At 44.2% G+C, this 15317-nt stretch overlaps 1 protein-coding gene across 2 annotated transcripts; it reads left to right on the forward strand.

Annotated features, from left to right (window-relative positions):
- Positions 1 to 1635: 1635 nt before the first annotated feature.
- LOC106576290 (endosome/lysosome-associated apoptosis and autophagy regulator family member 2) lies at positions 1636 to 15193 on the forward strand. 2 transcript variants are annotated; one of them, XM_014153380.3, is made up of 22 exons: positions 1636 to 1857; positions 4188 to 4308; positions 6432 to 6621; positions 7047 to 7194; positions 7857 to 7946; positions 8052 to 8157; positions 8371 to 8520; positions 8722 to 8810; positions 8976 to 9156; positions 9399 to 9527; positions 9988 to 10078; positions 10219 to 10321; positions 11044 to 11181; positions 11327 to 11596; positions 11901 to 12074; positions 12191 to 12380; positions 12551 to 12647; positions 13069 to 13170; positions 13325 to 13451; positions 13634 to 13812; positions 14118 to 14280; positions 14483 to 15193. In XM_014153380.3, exons 1-22 carry the CDS (start codon positions 1753 to 1755, stop codon positions 14552 to 14554), a joined length of 3015 nt encoding a protein of 1004 aa, XP_014008855.1. In that variant the 5' UTR covers positions 1636 to 1752; the 3' UTR covers positions 14555 to 15193. The 2 variants fall into 2 exon arrangements, with proteins under 2 accessions (XP_014008855.1, XP_014008856.1); XM_014153381.3 differs by having other exon boundaries at positions 14486 to 15193.
- The last annotated feature ends 124 nt before the right edge of the window (positions 15194 to 15317 follow it).

The raw sequence follows: 15317 nt of genomic DNA on the forward strand, positions 1-15317 counted from the left end.
GACTGGAACGAATTGCAAAAATCACTGAAGCTGGAGACTCATATCTCCCTCACTAACATTAAGCACCAGCTGTCAGAGCAGCTCACAGATCACTGCACCTGTACATAGTCCATCTGTAAATAGCCCATCCAACTACCTCATTCCCAAACTGTTTTTTTTTGTGCTCCTTTTCACCCCAGTATCTCTACTTGCACATTCATCTCTGCACATATATCACTCCAGTCTCTATCACTCCAGTGTTTAATTGCTAAATTGTAATTATTTCGCCACTATGGCCTTACCTCCTTTATCTTACCTAATTTGCACACACTGTATATAGACTTTTTTCTATTGTGTTATTGACTGTATGTTTTGTTTATTCCTTGTGTAACTCTGTGTTGTTGTTTGTGTCGCACTGCTTTGCTTTATCTTGGCCAGGTCGCAGAAGTAAATGAGAACTTGTTCTCAACTAGCCTACCTGGTTAAATAATGGTTAAATAAAAAAATAAAATAAAAAAAAGGTTGTAAAAGTATGCTAGACATATATAGAATAAATCATACCGAGTTAGATTTTTCTGTCATAATCAGTGAAAACGTCATTGATATATATTGGTTTAAATGGCATTTTATAGATATGATGTATTTCTATCAAATCAGAACTGGAATGTTTACTCAAAGCTAAGGTTGTAAAAGTATACTAGACATTTATAGAATAAATCAAACCTAGTTTGATGATTCTGTGACAAACAATGAATTAGTTATTGATTTATACCGCTTTAAATGGCATTTTATAGACTTTTTGTATTTCTATCAAATCAAAACTGGAATCAAAACTGAAATCAAAACTGAAATTTTTCCTACAAAAAAAGATTGTAATAGTATGCTAGACATTTATAGAAGGAATCATACCTAGTTATAGTTTTCTGTCATAACCAGTGAAAACGTTACTGATTAGTTCTGCTTTAAATGGTATTTTATAGATGTTATGTATTTCTATCAAATCAGAACTGGAATGTTTACTCAAAATAAAAGGTTGCAAAAGTATGCTAGACATTTATAGAATAAATCATACCTAGTTTGATGTTTCTGTGACAAACAGAGAAATTGTTATTGATTTATACCGCTTTAAATGTCATTTTATAGATTTTATGTATTTCTATGAAATCAAAACTGGATTTTTTTTCCTCAAAACAAAGGTTGTAAAAGTATGCTAGACATTTATAGAATAAATCATACCTAGCTTGAGGATTTTGTGGCAAACTGTGAATTAGTTATTGATTTATACAGCTTTAAATTGCATTTTGTAGATCTTATGTATTTCTCTAAAATCAAAACTGGAATATGTATTCAAAACAAAGGTTGTAAAAGCATGCTGGACATTTATAGAATAAATCATATCTAGTTTGATGATTCTTTGACAAACGGTTAATTAGTTATTTCTTTTTACATATGTAAATAGTTTTTGATGAATGTCTGTTGATTGTCTGATGAATGTCTGTGGAATGTCTGTTGAATGTCCGAATGTGTGAATATAAAACCAACTTTACCTCGGTGTCAATTAACTGTCCTAAGATAACGCAAAGCCCGTGCTTTAGCAGAGTGACGTCGGCCGCGTGCCTCTGACATGGATCTTGAGTGCAGCGTAGCGGAGTGGGTGGAGAGAACCGCGCGCATGCATAACGACGGGGCACCAGAACCAAAATCACGCACTGTCATTCATGCGTTTGGTCTTCATCCGAAGCCTTTGACGGACTGTCTTAAAACAAAACGAGGATGAAGGAAGAGTCACGCGGGTTCTGTTTTCTTAAATGTTTTTTATTCATCGTCAGTGCCCGGCAATGGGTGTCCGCGAGCAGGAACCTGCGCCCGTGCAATGAGGTAAGAGCGCGCAGCTCGACACGAGCGGCAGTGGCTGTCACACTGTTATTTATAACACTTTTTTAAACTACATTAAATAAGCTAGCCATGACATTGACACCAAGTGCGCTGAACGCACAATGTGTAATAATCTAATAGTAGACTATGTCCCAACCATATTTATCATGTTTATGTTACGAACGTTATCAAATGGGTCAAGAATGAACATTAACCAGAGGATTATAGGCTACAACCTTCTGCCAATCATTGTTATAAAATGCCTATTGGCGTGGAATGGAGTGGAGATATACGATGTTATGGGGGCATTCTTTGTTTGTGGTGGGATTTAAAATGTGTTGGTCGCCTATTCTTCTTACCGGCTTAAATCCTAAGCATGTTGACAAAATATAAGGCTCCATAATATGATGACGCGGCGCACTGAGCCGATCACTTGGCATCCATCCTCGTCGGTGCTGCCTTCCGTCGATGTGCGGGAGTAATATTACCGCTGAGTAAGAGGAAAAGAGAGGAGGGAAGGACAGCGGAACAGCAAGGGCCCTGGCACTGCATTATCCGGTTAGATTGATCTGTTATGGCAGTGATATCAACTCTCTAAGGAAAATAGCTGCCTGGAAGCCATCTATGTCCCAGCCTTCTCCATTTCTCTATTATTTGATCTGAAAATGATTGAGTGCTGTCAGATTTGTGTCCCAGAGTGTGTGCCATTACACTGCCAGATACACACACACACACACACACACACACACACACACACACACACACACACACACACACACACACACACACACACACTCTGATGGATTCATGGATGATGGATTCATGGATGATGGATAGGTCACACTGGCACTAAATATCTCCTCTTTTGGAACATGGTCTCCTCTGTATCCATGGTGACCATGATGTGTCATAGGGGGACAAATTATGCACATTAACCTCAATACCCTTTTATCTAGCTCCAATTCCACTGCACAAGCCCCATATCCACTACAGTACCAATATTTACCCACCAGCCCCTCCCCAGACTGCAGTTGCCTCCGGGGTAAGCAGGTGCATTCCACTTGAAAGGGGTTGCCATGGGGCATGGTACTAAGGGATTTCTATAGCTACCTGTCATCTAGCTGACATATGGCCTCACCTATTGAGAGTTTGTTATGCGTGTGTTTGCGTGTGTGTGTCCGCACCCCTCTCTCTCTCTCTCTCTCTCTCCCTCCCTCCCTCTCCTCCCTCCCTCCCCCCCTCCCTCCCTCCCTCCCTCCCTCCCTCCCTCCCTCCCTCCCTCCCTCCCTCCCTCCCTCCCTCCCTCCCTCCCTCCCTCCCTCCCTCCCTCCCTCCCTCCCTCCCTCCCTCCCTCATACAGTCAGTATATACACACACACTCACCCACTTTGAATGCCAAAATGATTTGGGTGGCAGTGAGCTGTTTGTCGGTGGTCCTGATTGATTGCCATGGCAATGCTGGGTGAACAGAAGGTTTGGGAGGATGGGGGATGGGGATGGTGAGCAACATGGTGGTGGAAGTGAAGTGTTGCATGACTGGCTGCAGAAAGAATGCTTAGAGACAAACCACCATGTCCTCCAAAACAAGATGGCCCTCAAGTCTCCTTATGCCTTTTCTCTGTGGGGATCCTCCCTCTCTCTCCCTTTCTCTCTCTCTCTTTCTCTCTAACGTTCTCTCTCTCACACACACACATGCTTGGTTGTGTGGATGAACTGTTTTTTTTCCGGTAGAAGTTATAATGTCATTTTACCTGAAATGACCTGTTCACAACTGGCTTACTACTTAGTAGTAAACAAACAGTAGAACAAATGCAGATGGCTGAGACAAAGATGAGCGGTAATAACCCAGAGTATTGACTTAACATACAGCAGAGCCGACCCCAGTCTCTGACTCTGTCATCAGAGCTGCTCAGAGACCATGATGGTGACTCTCTGTTAATTATTAACAGAGCTTTCTGTTCTTCCCGTCTGATTTTGTTTTCCTTATCTGCCCAGCCTCACTGATGACAACCTGCTCTACCACTGGCTTTCCATCATACTTGATGTTGGCTGTTTAGTATGCCTATGCAGCTTATTAGATTCATTTGGTGCATGCTGTCTTGAAAAACAACTGCGTATGAGGAGTGAATGGGTGTTCTGGCACATTGACAAAGAAGTGACAAGGAGGTGTTCACTAAAATGAAATCCTTGCAACCTGTTCTGTCACTGCAGATTTAAGTGTGTCTTAGATTGTTTTATCTACTGGGTCATGTGTGACTGATTGTGACTGTGTGTCTAAGTGAGTGTGTGTATCATGCTCTAATATGACTACTGTGTGATTGTGTATCTTCCAGACAGACTACTACTATGAGTATACAGAGTGTGACAGTGTAGGGTCTCGATGGAGGGTGGCCATCCCACACAATCTGGGCACCTGCTCAGCCCTGCCTACTCCCACCAGAGGAACAGACTGCTGTGAGTACTGTGTGTGTGTGTGTGTGTGTGTGTGTGTGTGTGTGTGTGTGTGTGTGTGTGTGTGTGTGTGGTGTGTGTGTGTGTGTGTGTGTGTGTGTGTGTGTTCATTCACATTTATTTCACCTTTATTTATTCAGGTTTGCCTCATTTAGATAAGAATCTATTTTTCCAGAGAGACTGTTCAAGATAGCAGTGTATGTTCATGAGAGAGAGAGAGAGAGAGAGAGAGAGTACAGTTGAGGTCGGAAATTTACATCCACTTAGGTCGGAGTCATTAAAACTCGTTTTTCAACCACTCCGCAAATTTCTTGTTAACAAACTATAGTTTTGGCAAGTCTGTTAGGACATCTACTTTGTGCATGACGCAAATAATTTTTCCAACAATTGTTTACAGACAGATTATTTAACTTATAATTCACTGTATCACAGTTCCAGTGGGTCAGAAGTTTACATACACTAAGTTGACTGTGCCTTTAAACAGCTTGGAAAATTCCAGAAAATTATATCATGGCTTTAGAAGCTTCTGATCGGCTAATTGACATCATTTGAGTCAATAGGAGGTGTACCTGTGGATGTATTTCAAGGCCTACCTTCAAACTCAGTTCCTCTTTGCTTGACATCATGGGGAAATCAAAAGGAATCAGCCAAGACCTCAGAAAAAAAATTGTGGACCTCCACAAGTCTGGTTCATCCTTGGGAGCAATTTCCAAACACCTGAAGGTACCATGTTCATCTGTACAAACAATAGTACGCAAGTATAAACACCATGGGACCACGCAGCCATCATACCGCTCTGGAAGGAGACGCATTCTGTCTCCTAGAGATTAACGTAGTTTGGTGCGAAAAGTGCAAATCAATCCTAGAACAACAGCAAAGGACCTTGTGAAGATGCTGGAGGAAACAGGTACAAAAGTTACTATATCCACAGTAAAATAACGAGTCCTATATCGACATAACCTGAAAGACCGCTCAGCAAGGAAGAAGCCACTGCTCCAAAACCGCCATAAAAAAGCCAGACTACGGTTTGCAACTGCACATGGGGACAAAGATCGTACTTTTTGGAGAAATGTCCTTTGATCTGATGACACAAAAATAGAACTGTTTGGCCATAATGACCATTGTTATGTTTGGAGGAAAAAGGGGGAGCCTTGCAAGCCGAAGAACACCATCCCAACCGTGAAGCACGGGGGTGGCAGCATCATGTTGTGGGGGTGCTTTGCTGCAGGAGGGACTGGTGCACTTCATAAAATAGATGGCATCATGAGGTAGGACAATTATGTGGATATATTGAAGCAACATCTCAAGACATCAGTCAGGAAGCTAAAGCTTGGTCACAAATCGGTCTTCCAAATGGACAATGACCCCAAGCATACTTCTAAAGTTGTGGCAAAATGGCTTAAGGACAACAAAGTCAAGGTATTGGAGTGGCCATCACAAAGCCCTGACCTCAATCCCAAAGAAAATTTGTGGGCAGAACTGAAAAAGTATGTGCGAGCAAGGAGGCCTACAAACCTGACACAGTTACACCAGCTCTGTCAGAGGAATGTGACAAAATTCACTCAATTTATTGTGGGAAGCTTGTGGAAGGCTACCTGAAACGTTTGACCCAAGTTAAACATTTTAAAGGCAATGCTACCAAATACTAATTGAGTGTATGTAAACTTCTGACCCACTGGGAATGTGATGAAAGAAATAAAAGCTGAAAAAAATTATTCTCTTTACTATTATTCTGACATTTCACATTCTTAAAATAAAGTGGTGATCCTAACTGACCTAAGACAGGGAATTTTTACTAGGATTAAATGTCAGGAATTGTGAAAACTGAGCTTAAATGTAGTTGGCTAAGGTGTATGTAAACCTCCGACTTCAACTGTATGTACTGTCTAGGTGTGAATGAGTCTGTCACATTGTGTGTGTGTGTGACCCTCCTCTCTCCCTGTCTCCCTGTCTCCCTGTCTCCCTGTCTCCCTGTCTGTCTGTCTGTCTGTCTGTCTGTCTGTCTGTCTGTCTGTCTGTCTGTCTGTCTGTCTGTCTGTCTGTCTGTCTGTCTGTCTGTCTGTCTGTCTGTCTGTCTGTCTGTCTGTCTGTCTGTCTGTCCGTCTGTCCGTCTGTCTGTCTGTCAGCGTTCTCGTGTGCGGCGGGAGAATTCCTAGAGATGTCTGCTCAGCAATGTACGCCGTGTGCGGCCGGCTCCTATTCGCTGGGCAGTGGGGTGCGTTTCGACCAATGGGACACTATCCCTGCCGGCTTCACCAGCCTGGCCACCTACATGGACCCAGGACCCAGTGGAGAGGAGAGTCAGGCCTGTAATAGGTAACACACATGTCTGTTTTACTGTCCTTGTGGGGACCAAAAAGTTGATTCACATTCAAAACCCTAACTCTTAACCCTAACCTTAACACCTAACTCTTAACTCCTAACTCCTAACTCTTACCCTAACCCTAATTGTAACCATAAACATAAAATAGCCTTTGTCCCTGTGGTGAAAATTGTCTTTGTTTTACTATCCTTGTGAGAACGTCTGGTCCCCACAAGAATAGTAAAACCCAAAACCCACACACACATATATATACACCCACACACACACACACACACACACACACACACACACACACACACACACACACACACACACACACACACACACACACATTTACTACACACACCTGTCCTACACATTCAGTCACACACACAAACTCACAGTAGTCCTGTATTCTCTTTCTCTCTGTGTACTGTAGCTCATCGTGGACGCCTCAGGGTGTGTATCTGGAGTCTAGTCGTGATGAGTGCACCGTGTCTCTGGTCTACGCTGTGCATCTGGAGAAACAGGGCTCCGTCTCCTTCAGCTACCAGTACCCTGACAACAACATCTTTTTTGAGTTCTATGTGAGTCTGACTCTCTCCTCCCTGCTGAAGTTTATATCAGTTCATTTATTACCCTTTTTTTTAGCTGGTTGACATACGTAGAGATGAAAAGTGGGTCTGTTTTGCGGTAGCAGGGAAGACTAATTGTACATTGATATATTTTTGTACATCAATGGCTTTACATCAATAGGTTTTACATCAATGGGTTTTACATCAATGGGTTTTACATCAATGGTTTTACATCAATGGGTTTTACATCAATGGGTTTAACATCAATGGCTTTACATCAATGGGTTTTACATCAATGGGTTTTACATCAATGGGTTTTACATCAATGGGTTTACATCAATGGGTTTTACATCAATGGGTTTTACATCAATGGGTTTTACATCAATGGCTTTACATCAATGGGTTTTACATCAATGGGTTTTACATCAATGGGTTTTACATCAATGGGTTTTACATCAATGGGTTTACATCAATGGGTTTTACATCAATGGCTTTACATCAATGGGTTTTACATCAATGGCTTTACATCAATGGGTTTTACATCAATGGCTTTACATCAGTAGATGTGGGCAATTGAGTGCTTTTCTGTGGTGAGGAGAATCAGCTGCTGATTGAAAGCGAGAGAATCATGTGATAGAATATTCTGAGTGGTTACCGTGGTGACGTGTGTTCAGGTCCAGAACGAGCAGTGTCAGGAGATGGCCCAGACAGACGATCAGAAGTGGATCAAACTCACCACCAACGGAGAGTGGGACACACACACGGTGGGCAGGAAGGCAGTGTGTGTGATATGTGTGTGTTATATGATTGGTGTGTGTGATGTGTGTAACATAATCTGTGTGCAACATATTGTGTGACATGTGACTCAGGTGAATCTGAAGTCTGGCACTAACATACTGTACTGGAGGACGACAGGGATCCTGGTCGGAGGGAAGATGGTTAAACCAGTGTTGCTCAGGAACATCCAGATTGAGGGTAAAGACCGCTCGTACCCCTACTCCCTATCTTCACACTCACCTATATTCTCTCTCCCATTCTGCATGCCTCTGTAATGTGGTTGGTCAAGGCAGTGTAGTATCACAGGTTCTTACCCACTCCAGAACTCGCCCTTCTTAGATCTAGGAAATGAGGCCACAGTGTGAGACGACAGCCGAATCTACATCCTAATGAATGAATGTGTCTCTTTAGGTGTTGCCTACACCTCGGAGTGTTTCCCGTGCCGACCAGGCTGGTTTAGCTCCGCCCCTGGCTCCTCCTCCTGCCAGCCCTGCCCCAGGAACACATCGTCTAACAAGGGAGCCGCCTCCTGTACTCCCTGCCCCGACACACAGTACTCACGTATGTACTAGACACACACACACACACACACGCACACACACACACACACACACACACACACACACACACACACACACACACACACACACACACACACACACACACACACACACACACACACACACACACACACATTGAAATGTATCAGTAGATATCAGTTAAAATACCCACTGTCTCTCTCTCTTTCACTCTTTCCCTCAGATGAAGGATGGTCACAATGTAAGGAGAGGCCTCCGTGTTCAGAGAAGGATTACTTTCAGATCCACACAGCCTGCGACAGCGAGGGAAAGGTAAGTCACACACACATATAGTGTGCATATATAGAGAGAAGGTCATATGGTGGTCATATACATATACATATGGTGGTCATATACATTAGATTACAAGACATAAGGCATCCTGTGTATAGTATCTCTATGGTTGTGATGTAACTGCTGTGGCTGCCGTGGTGACAGACGCAGGTGATGTACCGGTGGGTGGAGCCGAGGATCTGTGAGGAGAATGTGACGGGCGCTGTGGCACTGCCCCCTACAGGGGCGAGAGAGGCCTGCCCTCCCTGTAACCCTGGTTACTACAACACCAACGACTCCACCTGCTTCCCCTGTCCTCCTGGAACACACTCTGATGGCACCTCAGGTACACACACACACACACACACACACACACACACACACACACACACACACACACACACACACACACACACACACACACACACACACACACACACACACACACACACACACACACACACATATTATATATATATACATAAACAGTGCACATACACACACTTACAGTACACACACTCATGCCACTCACGTCTGTATTGCTGTATATTGAAATGTGTTGTTGATGGTTGTGTGTGTCTGTCCCAGTGTGTGAGGAGTGTCCTGCGGGGACAGAGCCAGTACTGGGGTATGAGTATAAATGGTGGAACGTCCTCCCTTCCAACATGAAGACTTCCTGCTTCAACGTGGGCAACTCCAAATGTGACGACATGAACGGTGAGACAGAAACATGTCTCGGGTGATTAGGGTCAAGAGATGTGTAATATGTATGTAGTAGTACACATGGGTGAATAGTAAATATGTCTAATATAGACATCATGCTGGGTATGTAATAACTCTGTGTCTCTCTGACTAATGAGATCATAGATGTCTGCGTAATAGATATGTGGTGTCCCTCAGATTGTTAATATTTTTTATTTTTTATCTTTATTTAACCAGGCAAATCAGTTAAGAACAAATTCTTATTTACAATGACGGCCTCCCAGGGAACAGTGGGTTAACTGCCTTGTTTAGGGGCAGAATGACATATTTTTACCTTGTCAACTCGGGGATTCGATCCAGCAACCTTTTGGTAACTGGCCCAACACTCTAACAACTAGGCTACCTGCCGCCCCTGTAAGGAATATAGATGTGTGTTTAATAGAATGTGTAATCACAGTAATATGTTGTCGTTCAGGCTGGGAGGTGGCAGGGGATCACATCCGCAGCGGTGCTGGAGGCTCGGATAACGATTACCTCATCCTGAACCTGCATGTCCCTGGCTTCAAGTTAGTCTTGGCTTGACTGTGTATTATTGTTAGAGCTCTCATGTTTTTCCTGGTTAGGTCATATGGTCAGAATGAACACATGGCTATGATTATTGTGAAATATCATTTTTTATTGGCCCTGTGTGTGTGTGTTCTGCCAGGTTACCCACATCACTTGCTGGGATGACCGGGTCTGAGTTTGGCCGGATCACCTTCGTCTTCGAGACAATCTGTTCTGCCGACTGTGAGCTCTACTTCATGATGGTGTGTGTCGGACCATTCACATCTGCACGAGTGTGTGTCTAGGATCTCAGGGAAATGTTACTGGCAATATCAACAGTGTATTAGCTAGTAAATCAATATTACCCAACCCAACATAGCCAGTATAACATAGCCAATACATGAGTGACCTACTTTCATCCCGCTATTGGATAAATACATATCAATATCTATGTTTGTTAGTAAAGCCATATAAAGCAGAACAGGGTTCCCCAACTGGCGGCCCGCGGTCCCCCAAGATTTCTGAGCCCAAAGAAATAATACAAAATGTAATTGTTGGACACAAAACACTGTAAAAACACCTGCAAATCAGCTACAAATGATTTTAATTTTGGAAATCTGTTCCCAAGTATTCCCACATATAATAGAGAGATATATGTGATCGTATACAAATGTACACAAGGTTTGAAGTTATTATATTTTAGTCAAATATTATGTTTGGGCTTCTTGTGGTCAATCCGCTCAAGAAAACATCGGCCTGCGGCTGAATCTAGTTGATAATCCCTGCAGTAGACTCAGTTAAAACAACCCATGTATCCAAATGAAACCAAAGTATATTTGAACAAACACAACCAATCACAGTACACAATATACACAACTAAATCACAGTAAAGCAGTGAGATTTCAGATAAACCAGTCACTGTGTAAATTGTAAACTAGAGTGATCCGCTGCTATATAAACCCTGTGTGTGTGTCGCCCCCTGCAGGATGTGAACAGGAAGAGCACCACGGTGGTGGAGTCATGGGAGGGCAGTAAGGAGAGACAGAGTTACACACACATCATGACCAGGAACGCATCCGTATCATACACTTGGGCCTTCCAGAGGACCAACCAGGCTCAGGACGTGAGTACACACACACTCGCACAAAACTCACAAAACACACACACATACACTCTCTCTCACACACACAGTGACACTGCACACACACACATACTACACAGACACACTTACATAGTGCACTATAATATATTTACGTGAGTGTATCTAGGCACGGCGGTACATCACTGACGTGGTGATACTCTACTCGGTGAGCGTGACAAACGTCCAGGATGGCGTGGCATCTGCGTGCCGGGCCTGCGCCCTCCTATCCCAGAGTTCTCAGCGGTCTGGGTCGTGTATTCCATGCCCAGCTGGGTTCTACATTGACAGAGACACCAACCGGTGCCAGGAGTGCCCCCCCAACACATACCTGTCGGGTCACCACACATATGGAGAAGATGCTTGTCTGCCCTGTGGCCCCGGGAGTAAGAGCAACAAGGTATTATATTACACACAAACACAAACACACAAATCATATCATCATACAACCATAAGTTACAACCTTACAAACTAACCTTACGTAACCATTATAATCATTAGAACCACTTTATAACATTAATTCCTCATAACCTAATCTAAAATCTCAGGGCCATACTTAAGAGTTTTACTCTCATCCAGATGAACAGTTAACAGTCTCTGCTCTGGATAAGAATGTTTGTAGCATTGGTACTGTCATGTGTGTATCATGTGAGCCACTATTTGTTCGATGTGTGTTGACTTGATGCTATTGTGCTCCCTCTTAGGAGCACTCTCGTTGCTATAGTGACTGCTCCTTCAGTCACACGGAGAACAACCGCACCCTGACCTTTGACCTGAGCTCTCTGAGCACCGTGGCCTCGCTCACCATCGGCCCCAGCTTCACCTCTAAAGGCACAAAGTATCTCCACGTCTTCAACGTCAGCCTGTGTGGACACCAGGTAACACACACACACACGCACACACACACACACATTCATGCACGCACACATCAGCTTGTGTGGACATTAGATAACACACACATACCTCAGGGTTGTCGTTGTGTGTTCTGTTTCAGGGGAAGATGGCAGCTGTCTGCACAGATAATGTCACCGATCTCGCCAACAAGGACATGGGGAGTGATTCCACCCAGTTCGTCAACTCAGTGGACAGCTTCATCTGTCAATCAACCATCATTCCTGCGGATGGGCGGGGCTTCAGGATGGCTCTGGCATCCCAGTCTATCAGTCTGGCTGATACCTTCGTCGGTGAGATGGCAGTAGAACAGTGCCTTCATAATGATTATAGGACAGTGCCATAACCACTACTAGTCATATAGCCAGAGCACAAAGTATACTCTTGATCTAAAAACGGATTTATTTTCTACCATTTCATCTGAAAGTTGTTTTCTTCATCTCTTTCCGTCTCTCTCTCTCAGGAGCGACAGTGGACAGTGATTTAGACGGAATAAACGCCAGACCAGAACTCTTCTCTGACAACTCAAAAGGCATCCCAGACATCAACTTCTTCTACAGGTAGGCCAGCGTAGAGCTAGACGCCATAGAACAGCATTCATAGTTGAATGGTTCCAGTGAAGATCAGTCATTGTGGTTGAAAGTGGGTTGAAAATGTGTGTTTTTTTTCGTACACTGCTGCTACGCGCTGTCTATTATCAATGCATAGTCACTTTACCCACACCTACATGTACAAATGACCTCGACTAACCTGTACCAACGCACATTGACCCTGTATATGGCCTCATTATTTTATTGTTACTTTGTATTTTTTTAACTTTAGTTTATTCAGTAAATATTTTCTTCACGCTTTCTTGAACTTCATTGCTGGTCAAGGGCTTGTAAGTAAGCGTTTCACATTAAGGTCTACACCTGTTGTATTCGGCGCATGTGACAAATAGAATTTGATTTGTGTGTTTGTGTTTGACTCTCTCTTTCTCAGGTCTACTCAGGCGACTGGATCCTGTGAGCGTGGTCGGAGTGCGGTCATGACCATACGCTGCAACCCAGAGAAGACGGACCGCGGGCAACTCACAGTGCCCAGGTACACACACCTGTCTGACTGTCTGCTCAACATCACCTGTCTGACTGTCTGCTCAACATCACCTGTCTGACTGTCTGCTCAACATCTGTATTATTTGTGTGTGAATGTTCATTAGCTCCTTCTACATTTCTCCTGTGTGCATGTGTGCGTGCAGTGCGTGCCCTGCAGGTACGTGTGACGGCTGTACGTTTCACTTCCTGTGGGAGAGTGGGAGTGCCTGTCCCAGCTGCACCCAGGATGACTATCACCAGATAGAGGGGGCCTGCAAGGGAGGGGTCCAGGTAACCTACACTCCCTCTGTTCCCTCTCTCTTCATCTTCTTTTACACACTCATGCTACTCTCTCTTTCACCTCTTGGTATTTCAATTGAACCTACTTTCTCTCTTTCTCTCCTTCTCTACTCTCTCTCCATCACTTCCCCCCTCCTTCCCTCTCACCTCTCTCTCTCTCTTTCTCTCTGTAGGTGACTCTGTCTGTGTGGAATGAGCCAAAGCTGTGCACCAAAGGCATGTCCCTGCCAGCTAAGAGCTCCGCCCCATGTGAGGCCATCGCCCTATGGCTAAAGGCTGGGGTAGGGGGCGGGGCCTTCTTAGCTGTGCTGCTCGTCTCTCTCACCTTCTATTTCTGGAAGAAGAACAAGAGGTGATTGACTGACACCTGTTAATCAAATTACCATCCCAGCCATAGGCCAGGGCTGTCCAACCCTGTTCCTGGAGAGCTACCCTTCTGTCGGCTTTCACTCCAACCCCAGTTGTAACTAACCTGATTCAGCTTTTTAACCAGCTAATTATTAGAATCAGGTGTGCTAGATGAGGGAGTGAGTGAAAACCTACAGGACAGTAGCTCTCCAGGAACAGGGTTGGACAGCCCTGCTATAGGCTGTAGTACAACGCTCCTGAATCCTGCATCTCTGTGTGTTTCTGTGTCACTATGGTGCCCCATATCAGGCTGGAGTATAAGTATTCTCGGCTGGTGATGTCAGCCAATAAGGAGTGTGAGCTGCCAGTGGCGGATAGCTGTGCCCTGGCCGAGGGGGAGGAGCCTGAGGATGACGTGGTCTACTCCCACAAACCCTCACTGCTCGGCAAGCTCAGGGCCATCGCCAACAAGGTACGTGTGTGTGTGTGTGTGTGTGTTAACCCTGTGTGTATAACCGTGTGTGTTCGTGCTTCTTTCACATGCATTGCTTGCTGTTTGGGGTTTTAGGCTGGGTTTCTGTACAGCACTTTGAGATATCAGCTGATGTACGAAGGGCTATATAAATAAATTTGATTTGATTTGTGTTAACCCTGTGTGTATCTCTATCCTTCAGCAGAGGGAGGGAGACAGCAGTGAGTCGGTACAGCTGAAGTCATCCCAGTCTGAGAGATGGGTCTGGGGGTAACGATGAGCAAGAAAGAAGAGAGAGGAAAGAAGAGAGAGGAAAGAAGAGAGAGAGGAAGGAAGGAAGGAAGGAAGGAAGGAAGGAAGGAAGGAAGGAGAGAGAGAGAAAGGGGAAGGAAGGAAGGAAGGAAGGAAGGAAGGAAGGAAGGAAGGAAGGAAGGAAGGAAGGAAGGAAGGAAGGAAGGAGAGAGAGCAAGGGAGAGAGGGAAAGAGAAAGAAAGAAGAGAGGAAAGAAGAAAGAAGAGAGGAAGGGAGAGAGAGAAAGAAGAAGAGAGAGTTGGTAGAGTTGACACTGAGTTCCACTCCTCTTCATGTCTCTTGGGCTCTGCTTATTCCTGAGGACTCCATTGTGGCTCCAGACACTCCAGTTTTCTCTGCAAAGGAACTTGTTCCCATGATTCTGACTGAAACTGGAAAGTGGTTTGGCTCCCCACCCTCATCCCTACCACACAGGGGAACACAACCCTGCTTATTGCTATGGCTATTATAGGGCTGCAAATGAAAGGAACTGTCACTGTTTTTGTATATTTTGTATTGTCATTTGGAGTTTATCTGTACAGTCATGTCTAAAGTATTTATAATTATTAATGTTGGTATGATTCATCTTTATTAAATTCTCACTTGGCTTTGGGGCCGTGTTTGTATTTGTGTGCAGTTCTGTTCTGTTAGGCTACACATTATTATTAGTTAATGTACCATGAAAGAAAAATGCCAACACACAGTCACACACACAAATAAATCCATTATCTCCCAGGACGTCCCAT

This window comes from Salmo salar, chromosome 17 (assembly GCF_965601325.2).
Source record: "Salmo salar chromosome 17, fSalSal1, whole genome shotgun sequence".
In the NCBI taxonomy this organism is placed as follows: domain Eukaryota; kingdom Metazoa; phylum Chordata; class Actinopteri; order Salmoniformes; family Salmonidae; genus Salmo; species Salmo salar.